The sequence below is a fragment of the Oryza brachyantha genome, chromosome 8 (assembly GCF_000231095.2).
Source record: "Oryza brachyantha chromosome 8, ObraRS2, whole genome shotgun sequence".
NCBI lineage: Eukaryota > Viridiplantae > Streptophyta > Magnoliopsida > Poales > Poaceae > Oryza > Oryza brachyantha.
The window spans coordinates 4,158,593-4,177,555 of NC_023170.2; the positions used below are offsets into that span (position 1 = coordinate 4,158,593).

Consider the following 18,963-nt stretch of genomic DNA (forward strand, 5'->3'; position numbering starts at 1 on the left):
ATATATTATTTTTTGACCAAATTGCCCTTTGCACATGTCAAGGGTGCAGTAAATAGCACATGGGCAAATATGGTCCAAATTTTTTAAAAAATACACCGAAAGGGTACGGAATGGCATATTTCTAATTGTTCTGAAATTATAATGGCATCCTTACAATTAGTCGAATTGTAATGGTATATTTCAAAACTAGCAAATTTATAATGGCATAAATCTAATTAACCCATTAATTAATTATTAAAAAATATAAAATAGATTAATATGACTTTCTAAAATAACTTTCCTATAGAAATTTTTTACAAAAAATACACCGTTTAGCAGTTCGGGAAGCGTGCGCGTGAAAAACGAGGGAGGTAAGGGCTAAGAGGCAATCGGTGGAGGCACTGGACAGCAGTATACGTGACATAATGAACAAACTAGATCTTCCTTTTGGTGGAGAAACAGTTGTGTTCGGAGGTGATTTCAGGCAAGTTCTTTTGGTTGTTCCAAAGGGGTCAAGGGGTCAAATAGTAGACGTTTCATTGCACAGGTTTAACCTGAAAGTCCATGTGTATCTGGTGCACAACATGAGGACACAAAGCGATTCGTGGTTCGCGGAATACCTACTACGGATCGGTAATGGCACTGAAGATGTCAACGATATTGGAGACATACATGATATATGCATGCCACATATCGGGGATGACAGTGACATAGACAAACTAATTGAGAGTGCTTCTGTTCATTTTCATCCCTATATTTGGAACTGTCAAATTTCTGTGTTAAAATAATTCAATCTCGAATACAAAATCAAAAAGAGATTACATGCCCGCTATAATCTTTAAACAAGCATGAGTCAATCGAGCATTTTTACAAATTTTCAACTTTTGTTTTTAAGTCCGTTGCAACGCATGGGCATTTCGCTAGTGTGTGTGTATATATATATATATATATATATATATATATATATATGATTATATATTTCATCCCAACTTTTATAACAAAACCGTGTCCTAATTGTAAGTTGCTTCAAGCTGAATTTATTATTTTAGATGATTCTTCTTTTCTTCGGTTCAATGTTTTTCCAGTTGCAATGCACGGGCATTTTTGCAAGTGCGAATAAAGTTTTAGTTCATTCTTGTATTTTTTTTTTACTGTTATTGTCATTAGTTGAACGAATTTTCGTGGATAGTTCTTGCCTTTACTTTAAGCCCGAGGTCCTGGTTCCGCTACTGTTCATATGGTTGATCAATAATAAACATATATACACGCGCAAACGATATTCATAGAGGGAGTATTTAAAGATATCACTTGCGGCGATACTCGCTTTGTAAATGAAATTTAGGAAAATAATCAGTTGATAGATGATTAGACACCCTCTTTTATTCATCTGCATAAACGCTGTCACACGTATTATAAGCGTATATACTGTGCCAAAACAAAAGGTATTCATGATACGCTAACAAGAATGGATTACATACATACTCCATACGTATAGTTGTACGTATATATACTAACAGATACTCTCGTCGAGTCGGAGCATCACACGGTGGTGGTCTTGAGGGTGTTGCCGATGTCGATGACGAAGCGGTACCTCACGTCGGCCCTGGCGAGGCGCTCCATGGCCGCGTTCACGTCGTCCGCGCTGACCACCTCGACGTCCGCCGCCACGCCGTGCTTCGCCGCCAGGTCGATCATCTCCTGCGTGTCCGCCATGCCGCCGATGCAGCTCCCGGCCAGCGTCTTGCTCGCTGCATCATTTCCATCATTGTCACAGCTCGATCGCATCAGCCATGGTGTTTTGACATTGGTGGCAAGATTAAGTTGGAAGAAAGAAAGGACTTACTCGCAACCAGAGCGAAGGGAGGGATCTCCATAGGCTTCTCCGGAAGGCCGACGAGGATCATCTTGCCGTTGGGCTTCAGCAAACCCAGCAGCGGCGCGATGGGAATGTTGGCGGACACGGTGTTGATGATGCCGTCTATGGTGCCCGTCGCGGCCCGCATCTCGTCGGCGTTCTTGGATACGACGAAGGCGTCGGCGCCGAGCCTCCCGAGCGCCTCCTCCTCCTTCCCCGGCGACGAGCTGATCACCGTCACCTTCGCGCCGAACGCCTTGGCGAACTTCACGGCGACGTGGCCGAGCCCGCCGAGGCCGAGCACGCCGACGTGCTTGCCGGGGACGTTGAGGCCGTGGTACTTCATGGGGCTGTACACGGTGATGCCGGCGCAGAGCAGCGGCGCGCCCCTGTCGAGCGGCATGGACTCCGGGAAGCGGACCACGAAGCGCTCGTGCACCACCACCATGCTCGAGTAGCCACCGTAGGTGACGGTGCCGTCCTTGTCGACGGAGTTGTAGGTCAGGATGATCCCTGGGCAGTGGTTCTCGAAGCCATTGTTGCAGCTCTCGCAGGACTGGCACGAGTTCACCATGCACCCTACGCCGACCTTGTCGCCGGCCTTGAACTTGGTCACGTTCTTGCCCACCTCCGTCACCACGCCGGAGATCTCGTGCCTGCGCCAGTCAACAAAGTGCATGTTTGTTTCATCAGAAATCAGGAGAAAGTATTTTATAAACTCTTAAGGGGACATTTGCTCGTCTATTCCATGTTTATCAGGTGACATATCTCATGTTAATCCATTTTTATTTTTTTAATTTTTTATAACTATTTAGATAACGTACAATAGATGAGAAAATGTCTCTTCGGGAGTATAAAATCCACCCTCTGAAATCAACATGTATGTTATCTAGCAATATAGATTTGTTACGAGAAACCAAGAAGACATCTATTCCCTCCAGATCTTTTTACTTGACACTGTTGGCTTTTCAATTTATGTTTAACAGTTTATTTAATTTAATTTTTTATGTAAATATACAAAATTATAAGTTTTTTAAAGTGTTTTAGTAATAAATCAAAATAACAAAATGATTAATAATTATATAATTTTTTGAATGAGACGAATAGTCTAACGTAAACTCAAATGAACAACATCAAATAAAAAAGCAGAGAGAATATATGCAATTGCTCACCCAGGAACAATGGGGTAGACAGTGTTGTTCCACTCATTCTTAATGCTGTGCAGGTCAGAGTGGCAGATACCACAGTACAGAATCTTTATAGCCACATCATCGTCTCCAGTGCTCCTATATATAATTCCAAACTAATTAGCAGAAACGCCATGGTTGAAAAATAAAAACTAAGAAGCAAGAACTGATCAGGAACAAGCCTGTTCTTCTGAATATTAGGCAGGAAAGGACCCATTTGGCCATTTCCACTCCAAAACCGACAAAATTAATACAACTGGGCTAAAAAGGCAAATCGTATTCCAGTAATTCACACCATAATAATTAAGTACAGGACAGGTCGAAGAATACAGCCCACCAAACATAAAAATGCCAAGTACTCCGCACTACAACTCTATCAGGCCACTATGTATAAACATAGTGACAACGACAAATTGCTGATGTGGCCTCGGTGCATGTACAGTCATACAGAAAACAAACTATACATAAAACGTCCAAAGTCCAGATATGTAGCACAGTACTACACAAATGACTGATCCAAGAGGACATGATCACATAATCACAAATAATTGTATTGCTAACCTCCTCTACGTAATAGACCAGTGGAACTGACCTACTAACTTCGTCACATAATAACTTTATTTTTTAATTTATGTATCCAAAGTTTAACTATTCATCTCATTTAAAAATTTTATACAAAATTAAAAAAAATGTTACGTATAAAGTACTATTCATATTTACCATCTGCTAACAATAAAAATATTAATCACAAAATTTTTTAAATAAGACGAACAGTCGAAAAATAGGGGACAGATGCAGTATAACAGATAGTATAACAGTGCATGGATGCACTTTCTGCAATTAATGTCAGTTAATCAAGTTTTAATCAAGTGAGGTACTGCTATGCTAAGTTGGACGTGATCACGTGAACTAGACAGACTGTGCCATGAACTGACGTGCATGACTAAGCATGTCGCTAGGAAGAGAATCGAGTAACCCATAAACCGACACATATATACATTTTAAAAGGTAAACCGACACACATATCCATTTTAAAAGAGATTATGCATACTCAAATTAAAAGGTTATTATTTAATGGATCTGGTCGTATGGATAACCGAATAGATTAACTGAATAGCTACATATTGGTTCTATATGTTTCAAATAAACCAAAATTTGTATAAAGTTATTCTTCTATATAATAAATCATCCCTCTTAATTTTAGTTAAATTACAAATTTTTATAGTGTGAATCTGAGTTTAAAATTTTAGCTCCGAGGTAATAAATATCAAATGGGTTGGTAATAAATCACGTGACAGCCCTATGTATGATGTTGTCGTACACTATGCATGCACGATGAATCAAGTATTATATCTGTCATAAAATATAATTATTGCTATGTTATTTAGTATAGACTAAGAAGATATTAAAAGATTCCCTTTAGTTACTTTAGTTGTTATATTTTCAAACTTTCAATTGATTAAATTAATCCTCTTTCTAAACATCTAATTAACTCTAAAATCATTCAAATGATATATAATTTAAATCATATAAATACTTATATTTTGAGAGGGGAAGTAACAGTAGTATATTATTCTGATTAGTTACTCTTACACCACGCTCTTTTCACTTATGAGTTAAAATTTGAATTCAACCTTAAATTTAGAATTATTTTAGAGTTTTTTTCACCAAAGTTTATTTGCCAACCTTAGCTTTTAGATTGGTAAAAATACATATACAAAAATTTTACTTATAAAATTATTTTTTATCTGTAAATATGTCGTTTGGGCTTTTTAACCCCTTTATTTAGGGGAGTGCTCTCTTCATACGTTTTGAATGGCTTCTTACTGAACAAGGTTCGTACAAATTAGTAGGACATGTTAAGTATCTCAATGTACTATATTTTTTTCAGTGTAAAATTTTAGTACACGAGGTAAATGGTACCTCGTGGTATCGCAATTTTACACTAAAATAATTTTGGTACCACAAGATACTTTTTAAAAATATTAAAAAATCCTTATTATTATGTACTTGTTGGGATGAAATTAAGTCGTGTTTATTATGCTGATGGACTCAGTGATGGATCTGGTCAATGATATTGAAAGGTTAGATAGAGTTTCAGTCCTCATTTCTATTGATGTTTGTCATAAAATTTTAAAGAGGATTTTATATGGGCGAGCATCTGCCGCACCCACGTTAAAAGGCTTCAACTACAACAAGCACGCACCGGCGTATAGCTAGAATTATAGATGGCCATATGGGCCGGGCCTTATTGAAAGCACGAGCACCGCCCGGTAAAACATGGCCCGAACACGGCCCTGCCCAATACAATTCGTGCCCGTGCCGGCCCGACCCGAGGAGGGGTGCCGTGCTTGGGCCGTAACCCCAGCACGTTGGGCCAGCACGAGCACAGCCCGATAAAGCCGACGGCCCGATATGGCCCGCTTCAACGGTCGGATGGGCTGGCGGCAGCTAGCCTGGGAGGGGAGGAGGCCCGTTGGATCGGCCCGTTGGAGAGGGGGAGAGGCCATCCGCCGCCGTATAAAAGGGGGGCGCCGAATCGGCAACCCTAACCCCCCTGGCCTCGTCCCCCGTCTCGCCTCTCCTCTCCTCTCGTCTCTCCTCGGCTTTCTCTTCCTGTCGCGGCATCGCCGTCGCTGTCTAGCGACTCTAGCCCTCACATCCTTCCGCTCCCTCGTCATCTCTGGCCGGCTCCGGCAGCCCGACTCCTCCTGTGACCTGTCGGCCGTCGCCGCTGAACCTCGACACGACGCCGCCACGCACGGCTTCGTCGGTCGGCACTCGGCTGGAGTGAGCAAAGTCGTCGATTCGGCTCTTGTATCCCCAATCTCGGCAACTCCGGTGCTCCGGCAGCGCAGGTGAGCTCTCCCTCTCCCCTTCTCGCTGCTCTCGGGTCTCGGCCTCCTAACCCTAACCCTAACCCTAAACCTAATTTTCTAATTTCTTCTAGGTCGTTGGCCGATGCTCCTCAGAGTGTCTGGCGAGTGCGACGCGCGCCGTCGAGGAACCGAAGGGCCGACCTCGACATGTCGGACGGTGGTGACCCGATTTTGTGGTTGTTTTGCCTATGACTTGTGACTGTGAATTGTGAGTTTGTGACTGCCTAAATGGTTGAGTGCATGTGCCATTGTCTGATAAATGATAATTTTGTTATTTGCTTGAGTTGAGACGGTCTGGTTTGGCTGATAGCCTGATAAACTGATAATTCTATTATTTGGTTTACTGCCTGTTTGCCCGAGTTTTGAATTCTAGTTTCTATAATTCCTGTGATTGTGTCTATCAAATCTGGTTTCTGTATTGAATGAGTGAATATTGATTGTATTGCTGATTTGTGTATGTACTCGGACTGGCACGGCAGGCCAAACGTGCTGACACGGCACGCTTAAACCCTTTCTGTGACATGCCTGTACTTGCTAGTAAGCACGGCACGCGACACGGCATGGTCAGTAAGTCGTGCCTATCGTGCCCGTGCCTTACCGTGCCGTGCTTTGACGTGCCGGGTGGCCCATATGGCCATTTATAGCTAGAACTCAAACAGACAGCATTAATATATTATTTCTAGAACCCTAGGCTGGTCCCAAGCTACGCAGTACGTACGTATTCCGGTAGGTGTGTTGTACGCACCTGCGAGGGATGGAGAGCGGGGAGAGGTGGCCGGACGCGTAGCGCGCCGCCAGCCCCACCACCGCGTGCTGGTTCTTCTCCGCCTCCGCCGCCGCCGCCGTGGGAGCCATCTCGCGATTCGAACACGGGAGAGAGAGAGAGAGGAGAGATCCAGAAGACGGGAGAGAGATCAAACCGAGCCGACTCGATTCGATGCAAGGCCTTCGAGGGGGTGCGGGTGCGGGCCTCCCTTTTATAGCAGCGGCTCCGCCACGCCCACGCGCGTCGAGGCGAGCACGAAGGTTCGCATGGGAGGGTTTGCCCTGCGGGTGGAGTGGGCTGGGTCGGGCCGGGCTAGCTTCGTCGTGGGCCGAGACGGGACTCGTCCCGTCCCATCGCTCCTCAGGCTGTCCTGCTGCGGATGGATCGGCGTCCGTGAATCCGGCCGGCCGGCCGGCCAGCGTGGAACACGTATGATGCGGCGCGCCTCTGTCACGTTAAATTGGTTAAGGCCTCCTCGGATTCTCAACCCATCGTGAAAATGTGCGATTGGACTGTCCTACCAACCCAAATATTATGGATCGAACGAAAAAAAAGTATTACCTCCGTTATGCCGTTCCATAAGAGACTAATAATATAGCCAACAAACTAATTATAAGGCTTCTCGTTATTTTTAATGCATGATTCACATGTCTCTCATATAATTTTTTCGTTCTGGTATCCAAACTGGCTATAAGATTACAGCACCCTACTCCTCTCTCCTTCTCTCCCTCCTCCACATAAACATTTAGCCAGTCTGCTATTATACTTGCTCTAATGTAAGATGTTTGAATTTTTTACTTGCAATATTTAATCATTTGTCTTATTCAAAAAATTATGAAAATATCATTTATTTTGCTTGTGACTTACTTTATTATAAAAGAACTTTAAGCACGGCTTGTCCTTTTTATATTTCTACTAAATTTTTAAATAACATAGTGGTCAACGTTGCAGTCAAAAAAGTTAAACATCTTACGTTACGAAACGGAGGTAGTATGAATTAGAAGGGGTTGCACCTTATATTAAAAATCCTTTAAAGTACATGTGATTAAAAGATTCCAAAGGACAATATAAGAATTTTTTTCACAGAAATCTAATCATCAAAATTCCTTCGTTCCAAAAGAAACCTAAAAGGGTGTGACATAAAAACATGTTCGTTTTGTCGCCACTTTACTAATCAATTCATTCATGTGTGATATTACCAAATCGATCTTGGTAGATCAGTAGTGAACTAAATCTTGGTAGTTATGAAGTTACGTACCTCTTTAAAAAATTCACGATAATTTGGCGAAGATATCAAACTAAATATATCCAACACTAATAATTATCCCAACCTAACTATTACAAAATATGGCACCCATTATTTGCCAAAATTTAGTAAGCAATAAAGTGAACAAGCCTCGAGTGGCAAAATTAAATGCGGCTGGCAAGGAAAAAAAAACACCTTCTAGACTTGGAAAAGCTAGAAAAGATTGAATTGCTTCCTTCTGCTAGCTAACCGGTTGTATGCAAGACTTCCTCGGGTTTTCAAATAGACACACTTAACTTTTGATAAATATATTTTAATCATATATTTTATTCAAAGTTTTATGTGTGTCTATATATATCATGTTTAAATAAATTTAATAATAAAAATAAGTCACAACAAAATAAATACAAATTAAAGTATGTTTTTAATAAAAATGAATAGTTAAATATAAGTTCAAAACTCAATGATGCCATCTATTAAGGCCATGTTTATTTTAGCTTGGGATTATTATAATCCAGATTATTGGGAGTAAACTGAAAAAACAGATAACTTATTAAAGTAGCTTATTATAATCTGGAGCCCAGCTTATTATAATTTGATAAGCTCATTTAGGTGAGCTTTTTCTAGACTATTATGTGAAAAATTACCCACCATGCCACCCCATTCTCTCTTTAAACTTACAAAACCAATAATCTAGGCTCTAATAATCTAGGAAAAAACAACTCACGGCTTATTCTACTACAGATTATAACAGTAATCTGACTCAATAATCTAGATTATACAATCTTAAGCTGAAAGAAATAGGGCCTAAAAACAAAAGAGATATTCATATCCATATGCTTCGTTGAAAGTACATGGATTTATTGACATGCATAGTCACGAATCACAAGTTACATGCAGACATATAAAAAGCTTATTTATAGTATGATTACAATGTAAAAAAACGTAAACATGCAATTTGCAATATAAATATATGAACTGTTTTTTGAAAATATGGAAAGGTTTTCTTTTGTTCGACTACAAATCATATCAACACTCCAACGAATTCTATTTTCTCACCCTCCGATATAAAAAGTGACAGGAGTATAGATATTAGATAGCTGTCTATACATAACCAGCACTGCCGGCCTCATAAATTAATTTATTCTGCGCGGCAAATATGCATGCCGCTAGCTCTACATATGCCTTAGAGCAAGTATAATAGTAGACTATAAGCTGGCTATATGCTTATGTGGATGAGAGAGGGGATGAGAGAGAGTGTAAGCAAGCTGTAAGCTTGTAGTCAGCTCGGGCACATGAACCAAGAAACTCTGAGAGTGACATGTGGGTCCTGCATTAATGATGAAGAGCTAACTAGTATATGGGTAGGCTAAGAGAAGGCTATAAGAAGTCTTATAGCCAGCTTGTTGGCTATATTATTAGCCCTGCTCTTAATGGTAGACTATAAGTTGACTGTAAGCTGATATGGAGGAAAGATGTAATGTAAAAAAAGTCGGGTTGGCTCTCATACAAGAGACAACTATTCACCAACTCTAAGAAAAATGTATTAAATACAAAGGTAAGAGAAAAAGATCAGAGATAAAAATTATATGGGTTGACTATAATACAAGCTTATAGCGAGTATGTCCACGTGTGCACGTGTAAACGTACGACGGATGTTTACACTGCATGCTCTCACTTAATTACCGGGTCAAATATAAGGGGAAAAATATCCTTGTGTACACTCATTTGATTTAGACGTAAAAAGAAAGCATGCCTAATTAAATTAATTTCTTCCTCTCTCGATCGGTCGCGTGCGAGTACTCGTGAACGTCCGTACGTACGCATATGCACACGTACGTACGAGCATGCAGTATATATGCATGCACGGTCAACCATGCACGTGGCACGCGTGCGGATACACAATGTCGTCGTAGTCGTGTAATAAACTTCTTTACAGTATCTATGTATGTCAAGAGACTAAATAGATACGGCGGTGGCTGTTTGGATTCAGAGATTTTTTTCCCTTCTCACATTGGATGTTTGGATGTTAATTAGGAGTATTAAATATAGATTGATAACAAAATTAATTATATAATAAATGTTATTTCATTAGATAAATTTTTTAAGCCTAATTAAGCCCCGATTAGCAATTGTTTACTGTGGCAGCACATTCACTAATCATGAACTAATTAGGCTCAATAGATTCGTCTCGCAAAATAGTCAATAGTATGAAGTGAGTTTTATTAATAATCTATATTTAATACTTCTAATTAGTGTCCAAACCTTTGATGTGACGTAGAGCTCTCAACAGGGTCATAGAGTTGATTTTTATAGCCACGGAAAAAAATAAATTATGAATTTATTTGGCGTTTTCTGCAGCCAGCAGCCCAGCACATGCATCCTAGAGAGAGCTAGCTAGCTCACGTGTGGAACGTCAGCACGGACGTACGCAAAGCACGCACGGACGTCAGCAAGTAGCTGATTTGGACGTGTCTTTCTGGTGAAGATTAAGGGGTGTTTAGATCCAGAGATTTTTTAGTCCGTTGTCACATAAGATGTCTGGATATTAATTAGGTCTATTAAATATAGATTGATAATAAAACTAATTATATAAATAAAGACTATTTATAGACAAATTTTTTAAGCCTAATTAAGCCACGATTAGCAAATATTTACTGTAGCATCATCTTCGCTAATCATGAGCTAATTAGGCTCAATAGATTCGTCTCGTGAAATAGTCCAGAGTATAGTATGAGTTTTATTAATAGTCTATATTTAATACTTCTAATGTCCAAACATTCGATGTGATAGTGACTAAAAAAAGTTCTATGGATCCAAACAGGGTCTAAGGTCCCCCGCATTGTACACGTGGGTCTCTCGGCACTCCGGATGTGATCGCCACCCCTAGCCGCCTCCAGTTCGGTCTCTAATGCCTCCTCACAAGCCTCACAGTTGCTTTGAGCTCGCCGTATCGAGCAACGATGGCAGCGTCGTAGGGTAACAAAAGTCGCGCTAGCACACACGAAGGCATAGGAGAGATTAGGTTAACTCCAGTACCGGTAGTATCAACTTAATTAGCGTTCAGAGCATACAGTAAATTTCACCTCTGCAATTGACAAGGAGAACACAAAGAATTAAATCAAGCAGTGAATCAGTCGGTGTGCCAATAAGACTTGCTAAGACCAACCGATTGGCCTATGAGCATCATATACATAGTTAACAATCGACAAATACAATGATTATGTGGAGTGGCAATCGATCTGATAAACCGATGATTGATAACTTATCAGTTAGAACTCTGATAAAACAATAAGCATGATAAATCAACTTAATATAAATTATTTAATAAATAAAATTTAATAGAACATACCTAACTGAGACAAAAAGAGATCGAAGAAATCAAATAGTGAATAATAAGTCAACCAATATCACTCAAAGTGGTCATCCAGATAAATTCAGGATACATGAGTAACTTAAAAAATCGATTCTAAAATAATCACTAGAAATAATATAGGTCTCGATCGGAATATTGAACTGAACTAAGAAAGTCCCCATCTAGCTAATACAATTACTAGGTGACTAACCAAAATAATCAAAGATACAAAAGTATCTTGAATTGAAACAAAAATGATAATGAGTAACTATATAAGTTCGATCGTAATATTGGACTAAATCAAGAAAGTCATGATCTAGCGCAAACGATTACTTCTACGAAGATTAAACCTAACCGATATAGTCTAGACTAAGCTCGCTCTATCAAAAACTACTATGAAGGGTGGCAATGTGCCGAAAATTGTATTGATCAGTGGTGATAGGTTCAAAGGCCCCGAGGTGTACATTTTTATACCCTTGGGTTGATACAAATACGAGATAATATTTTCCTAGAAGAAAAACAAAATAACTAATCGTGTGTAATTACAAGAGATATTTTAAGGAAGTATAAAATTGTCTTGTCGTGGTTTTCACAATTTATTCTTGAACTCAACCTTTCTATACATCAATCGGCTTTTTTACTTAACCAAATCAAATAAAGAACCATACCAAATTTTGGTGGTAACAATATGATCCAACATCACCCTTGGCAGATCTACTACTTTGCGGTCAGATCTAGCTAGAGACGACAAGCACGACTGGCACGGTGAGTAAGGTGTCAATGCGAGCGACATTGGGAAGCCAAGGATGGCAAGAGGGAATGTGTGATGCAGGTTCTCGGTGTTGTCCCCGTATGTGGTGGGTGTGGTGACCTACGTCAAACGGATTTTCCTAAATTGGTTGGACCTGAATCCCAGGAGAATATTTATCTCTGAAGTTCAACCTATCCCTAAACCAAATAGAATTAGAAATAGATTGTCTATGTTCTAAGAGCAACTCCAAGAGTTTGCTACCCCTCTTCCCCATCCTTGATTGTTTGGCAATTTGAAAGAAAACACTCTTCAATGATCTGTCACTCCAATGGTTTGTCATCCGATTTCCTCAAATTTGCCAAGATCTCATAACTTCTCGTTTGCGCATATATTTGGGATTCGACATTTTGCGCGCATCCAGAGGGGAAACATGACACTGACTCTTTCCCGCGCGCATGCACACTCTTCTCGCACGCCCCGCCTCCTGCCTTGCGTGAGGAGGCGACAACAGGCAGCGTAGGGTGGTGGTGGCAGGGTTCGCGTTACCGCAGTGGTAACTGGGCTCTCCACCAGGGCACGACTTCGGCATGCTGTGGTTTCACCATACGATATTGATCCAAATTCAAAAAAAAATTAAGGAAATTTGTGGAATATATATATATGATGTAGAGATTGATTTGTAATGACGTTTGGTGAAAAAAATTGATGAAAAAAAATAAATTTATGAATGAATAAGAATCCAGTACGAAAAAATGGTTGGGTAAAATAAAAACCGGCATTATTCACACCACCTAGTTGAGTACGTATTTGATACATGTGGCACATATTTGGATGTTTGCAGCACTTAGTTGACTAAGTAGTTGATACTTGATACATGAGACATATTTTTATATTGCATTAGCAATTTGTGACATAGATAGCTAGTAATATTTTGTTGTAGGCTTTTTATTAATTCCCAATATCCAAACTAAGGTAAATTACATATATAGTCAAGTCACTTGTTTGTAAACATGTAATAGTTTTGAACGTAATATTTGGTCGTAGGTATACTTGCGATGCCAAAATTATAAAAAATTAGAAAAGATTATGCCAAAATTTTCTTTTTTCCCTATAACATGTCCTAAATACCACTAATATAGCTACGCACTATTTTCCTATCTTGTATTCTTACACTTTTTTCGAAATTAATTTGCATCTAACTGTCAAATTGAACTAGTCATGGTTTTGACCCAAAACTACGCGATAACCACAGATTTTGAATTCAAATTTATCACGGTTTTTACGGTGTCTATGGTTACCGCACATCCGATATGCCACGACATGAATGGGAAGGACGGTAACACGAACCCTGGGCGGCATGGCAAGCAGGCGGCGACGCGTGCAACATCGTGGCGTGCGACGGGTCCCGTGTGATTTCTTCTGCCACACGCACGATGGGAGATTTTTCAACTTTCCAGATGAAAATAACATATTATGGGCTCAATTTTATTTTGCTGAGTGAATTATCGAAACTATTAGAAATTAAACTTATTTTCCTTTATCATATTATTTAGAATTGCTCTAATCCATCCTAATCATGAAACCAAACTCACCCTTCGAGGCGGTCGATCCGCACGAAGCCCATACTTAGCCTGTGCCCTGAGTGAGACTCCTTCCTGGCGCCGGTGCCGCGACCCCCGAGCCGTCTCCTCGCGAGTTCGCCCCCCTGCGGCACCGACTCACCTCGCCGTCGCGTCGATCTCCATCTCGCCAGCAGCAGTGCCGGCCGTCTGCTGCCTCCTCCGCATCCTCGCTCGCTGGTGAGCATCCATGCTCTCTCTCTCTCTCATCCCGCTCTACCCACGCCTTTTGTTTTCACGAATTTGCGTTATCCGTAGCTGTTCTTCTAGATCTGGAAGCCTTTCTATTTCCCTTTTGCCTTAACCCTTTTAATAATCACAGTTTAGTAGTTTGCTCCCAAAAAAAATTGGGGGGCAGGGTGGTGGAGAGTTCAACTGAACTGAACCCCCATATCCCACTTAGGTCCTCCCTTGTCAATGGCGCTGCTGACCATTTTTCGTTATCTCCACTATTCCTAACCTGTCCAAGTGTACAATGCAATACGATAAGCTTTTGTTCCCTGCAGAGGCATGGGTCAAGAAAAGTTGGGTTCTTTTTGACTGGATGTGCTTAAGAACACCGTCGAATCTACCGGTTTCGCATGGTAGGGTCATACCTTTTTCTGACTAAAGCTGTTGATTTTGTCCAGTGTTACCCCATCATTTATGAAATGTTTACATGCGCCAAAGAACTTAGTTTTATTGTTTTCTCCAACCATTTAGAGACCCATGTTTAAGAAAGGTGATGACGCTACTGTAGACAGTAGAGACCTGGTAAATTTCTAATAATGCTTCTGCAAATGAAGAATACTGTTCATCTCACGCTATTCCTATGTTCTTTCTCAAGAATGTTTTATTCCTATTCTTTTCTTATCATCTATTTGTGTTATTCTCTTCCCATTCCTAAGGTGCTAACAAGTTCAATTTTTTATATCTTAGGGTAGGGAGGTTTTCTCTATTACCAGTGTTTGGATTTCCTCGAGGCAAATGAGCTTTCACGGGTGGGTGTAGTGAGAAAGTCCTGTTTTCAGGTATACTCTAATTGTAGTATTCTGGGGGTATATGCTACACTAATTAATCCTTATTACAAACTGGAGCTACCGTGGTAGTGTTTAGCCAGATTTGGATGACTAAGATCAAGTGTTAGAAATCATTTGGAATGTTTCAAAAAGGATCATTTGGATCACTATTCCGTAAATGCTCTCTTCCACTTTCTACTTTTCTAATGGCATAACTAATGTATCTTCCTTGATTGACACCATCAATATCTCATCCAACAGCTAATACTGGAGTTCATGTTCCATGTTCCTGAAAACAGTGGTCCTTCAATTTTGCAGTATCTGTCCTGTGAAGCAGAGTGATAGAGATGCCTTTATGATAGACAAATAACTAAGTTGGAGTTTGCTAGAACTGCTTGTGAGGAGGATGCCATTAACTAACCACATGGAATTGTGTTTTAGTGTCATTGCATAACGTTTATTTTAAAGTTTCTCCAATTGAAGTTGTATCTGAATTTGCATACTAATATTTTGTATATGTAATGTACTATTTTGAATTATAAACCTGTCTAGAATGTTGTTCACCAATCAGTTTGGGAAGCTTAGGTTTTCATCAAAGATTATTAGTAAAATTTTGGTCATTGTATAAAATTTGTGGTATGGTATAATTCCTTTAAAAGTATAGAAAAGTTGATCTTACAAACAAAAGTTAGGGCCATTGTATACTGTATCAAAGGATTGTTTTATTGTGTTGCTGAAGCAATAACAGTTGCTCTCTACCATAGTTTGTGTGGACTCCACCCAAGAGTGTATGAGTGTATCAAAAGATTGTTTTATTCTGTTGCTGAAGCAATAACAGTTCCTTTCTCAAAGAATTACTCTAGATGTTGTTCTCTACCATAGGTTGTGTGGTCCATCCAAGAGTGTATGAGCAACCTCCAAAAGGCATCCAAGTTTACAGGGGTCCCAAAGCCCTAGTATTGCCTTGTTCACTCTTCGTTTTTTCATCTGTGTTGAGCTACTTTCATTGGATGGACAATTGTTCAAAAACTTGGATTTGTTGGCCAATTGGGTCCTACACTCCAAATTTTCCTGAAACTCCAGAAGATGGTAGACTTCAATTTTGAAATATTTTTCAGCTGTAGTACAAAATACATGATTGAATTAAATTGGGTTTTGGTTGTCTTACGAAGTTATGAGTTGTCCATTGGATTGCTACCCGGTATAGTTAGTCTATTGTGTATGTGACTCAACTATACATTTTGTTGGTATCAGTATATGATACTATAAGTCTATAACTCATTGTGTTCTTTTGATTTCAATGTGCATGTTTACTCTGTCCTTTGCAGCACATTTGTTCTGTTTCTTTGCAGCACATTTGTTCTGTTTCTTTGCAGCACACTTTTCTTTCCTTATTTGTGTACTCATCTCAATTGAATCCTTGCTAGTTGGTAGTTGCTATAGGCTTGCACCTCATTATTCTATTTTCCCAGGATTTGTGATGGATTCAGGAAAACGTAATGGAATGAGCCTGAAGGACAGAAGAGAATTAGTATATGAAGTTTCACAATGGCCACAAGGTGCCTCTGAGATTTTACAATGTTGGACTCGCAGGGATCTTCTTGAGCTTATCTGTGCTGAGTTGGGCAAGGAGAGGAAATACACTAATGTTTCAAAATCTAAAATGATAGCTTATCTGTTGAAATTAGTTTTACGAAAGAATGGACAGCTAAAGAACGATAATGCAAATGCTTCAATTTTGGGACAGAATAACGAAGATGACACAGAGAAAGAAAATGGGGAACAACCACATCATTTCAGTAGTAGCACAAATTATGATTCATCAATGTGCAAAGAGGCCCAAGCTGGCAGCGTAGCGGTATGCCAAAATGTTGCATGCCAGGCCATTCTGAGGTCTGAAGATGCATATTGCAAGCGTTGCTCTTGCTGCATTTGCCATAAATATGATGAGAACAAAGATCCTAGCTTATGGTTGGTTTGCAGCTCTGATACACCTTACTCTGGCTATTCATGTGGTACATCATGCCACCTAAAGTGTGCACTAAAGAATAAAAAGGCTGGCATTCTCAAGAATGGGTGCAAGAAATCAGATGGTAGCTTCTATTGTGTTTGGTGTGGGAAGATGAACTGGCTAATGAGGTATCCCTTGGCTATTTTAATCTTAACATCCCAGTTATTTATGTGAAAACAAACACATCTAAAATTGTGCTCTGCAATCTGCATGGTATCTTAATTCTGAAGTGGCATGTGTGGTACTGATACCTGACAAAAACTGTCCTTTTGTTTTGGTAGAATGCATTGCTCAGCTGTAATATCATGCTTTTGTGTAAAGCAACTCTTATGCCACTTTATATTGAAAATTTGTGGCAGAGTTTCTCAATCTACCCATACTCATTTTGGCACTTGCAGTTTTGTCTTGTACTAAATGAAGAGTCATTTCTATTCCTTCACAGTGAGATAGCTCATAGCTCCAGTTTTCACCTCTTACCCCATTGCAGGAGTTTGCGTAAGCAACTGGCAATTGCAAGAGGAGCTAGAAGAGTTGATGTGCTGTGTGAGCGTTTGTCATTGAGTTGTAAAATGGTGAAAGGGTCTGAGCGTTACAGCGAACTAGCAAACATAATCAACTCAGCTGTGAAAATACTTGAGAAAGAAGTCGGTGGTGCATTAGATCAAGTGTCTGCAATCACAGGACGAGGCATCGTGAACCGGCTTTGTTGCTGTGCTGATGTTCAAAAACTTTGTTCACGTGCAATAGAAATGGTAGATTCCACATTGACTAACACCTTGGACCTTGAAATGGACAATAATCTGAAAGCGGGAGGTAATTTTCTTAATATTATTGACACAAAACTGCAGCTCTACTCTGCAAAATTATCTTTGTAGAATTAGGCATTATGACGCAAAAAGTTATTTAGGATCTTAAAACACATTCCGAAGTTTTGCATACTAAAGTAGACAATGATGTTACGTGTGAAGAGATGTTATCCACTTTTGCAGGTTCCCAGCCTCAAGTCTTTTTTGAGGAGATCACTCCATTTTCTGTGCTTGTTGTATTGAAGTACCAGGATAGTATTGCTGAGGAGATTGATGGTTGCAAAGTTTGGCACCGAAGTGCAGACATGGCAAACTATCCAGCAGAGCCCACTTACCACGTTCTGAGACCAAATACAAGGAGTCTTGTTTCAGGTCTAAGCCCTTCAACTGAATATTTCTTCAAGGTTTTGCCTTTTGGCTGCTCACAGGGATATGGCGACTGGGAGGGAAAATGCTCTACACTGAGCCTTGACCATGGCAGCAGCCAGTGCTCAACACAGAATTCTGGGAGCATGTGCATCAAGGTGGATTTGATGCAGCATCAGAAAAATGAGTTGAATTTGAAGAACAAGCAGCGGAGGGCCATTCAATATGACTCGCCCTCGACAAACTCGAGCGAGAACAATGTGTCTGTTGACCTGTATCCTAAGCGAGCTAAGTTCGCAAGGTTGGATGGTGCAAGTGACAATGACGAAAGCCAGCTGCTGCCAACATCAGAAGTTTTACCATTTGTGAGCTCCAACTCCTCTCTTTCAGAAGTTCCAAGCAAACCTGATTGGCTTAGCAGCACACCAGATTCTGTCTGCAAGAACCATGTCGAGAGGCAGTACGAGTACAGTGTGAAGGTCATCAGATGGCTGGAGCACGAAGGGCACATGGACAAGGACTTCCGTGTGAAGTTCCTCACTTGGTTTAGCCTGAAGGCATCGGCACAGGAGCGACGCATTGTGAATGCCTTCATAGATGCTCTGATCAGCGAGCCGGCTAGCCTGGTAGCACAGCTGATTGATGCATTCTTGGAAGTTGTCTGCAGCAAGGAGAAGCCTTCTCAACCGAATGGTGGGTGCTGCAACCTTTGTCATTAGAAAGTTCCTATGCTACCCAGAGTCCTACGGGTGTTGATATTTTTGCCAATAATCATCTGCATCGAAAGCTGAGCAATTCAAGCTATGGCTCATTGCTTCATTTAGTTAATTTAACACCACTTGCTGATTGCTAGCTAGTCTGAATTGTGGTAGTGGTGTTGGTTATGTTAGGCGCATGAACTAAGCTCTCAAGTTACTGACAAGTGATTCCTGGAATGCTATAAATGGAGGTAGCTTTAGATGCTTCAATTCTGGTTTTCTGATCCATAATGATTATATCATTGTATTTATTAGCAAATTTTATGAAACCCATCTTTTATAGTTGAAGTTGCATAAAACCTCATGTTTTATGACTCGGGACACAACCCCGGGTAAACCACATCCCTATACATAGTTCATTCTTAAAATTTTAAAATATAGTATATA

At 40.3% G+C, this 18,963-nt stretch overlaps 2 protein-coding genes across 5 annotated transcripts; one reads left to right on the forward strand and one right to left on the reverse strand.

The window, feature by feature from the left end:
• Positions 1-1,294: 1,294 nt before the first annotated feature.
• On the reverse strand, positions 1,295-6,829 carry LOC102705369 (probable cinnamyl alcohol dehydrogenase 5). Its single transcript, XM_015840677.2, has 4 exons — positions 6,646-6,829; positions 3,007-3,120; positions 1,823-2,490; positions 1,295-1,727 (listed from the first exon to the last, which is right to left on the reverse strand). The coding sequence occupies exons 1-4, from the start codon at positions 6,753-6,755 to the stop codon at positions 1,519-1,521; spliced, it is 1,101 nt and encodes a 366-aa protein (XP_015696163.2). The 5' UTR covers positions 6,756-6,829; the 3' UTR covers positions 1,295-1,518.
• Positions 6,830-13,662: 6,833 nt separating this feature from the next.
• Positions 13,663-18,921, forward strand: LOC102719034 (VIN3-like protein 2). 4 transcript variants are annotated; one of them, XM_015840734.2, is made up of 5 exons: positions 13,663-13,817; positions 14,144-14,221; positions 16,108-16,774; positions 17,134-17,459; positions 17,636-18,921. In XM_015840734.2, the coding sequence occupies exons 2-5, from the start codon at positions 14,182-14,184 to the stop codon at positions 18,535-18,537; spliced, it is 1,935 nt and encodes a 644-aa protein (XP_015696220.1). In that variant the 5' UTR covers positions 13,663-13,817; positions 14,144-14,181; the 3' UTR covers positions 18,538-18,921. The 4 variants fall into 4 exon arrangements, with proteins under 4 accessions (XP_015696220.1, XP_015696221.1, XP_006659217.1 ...); XM_015840735.2 differs by lacking the exon at positions 14,144-14,221 and adding an exon at positions 14,556-14,647; XM_006659152.3 differs by lacking the exon at positions 13,663-13,817 and adding an exon at positions 14,556-14,647 and having other exon boundaries at positions 14,143-14,221.
• Positions 18,922-18,963: the final 42 nt, after the last annotated feature.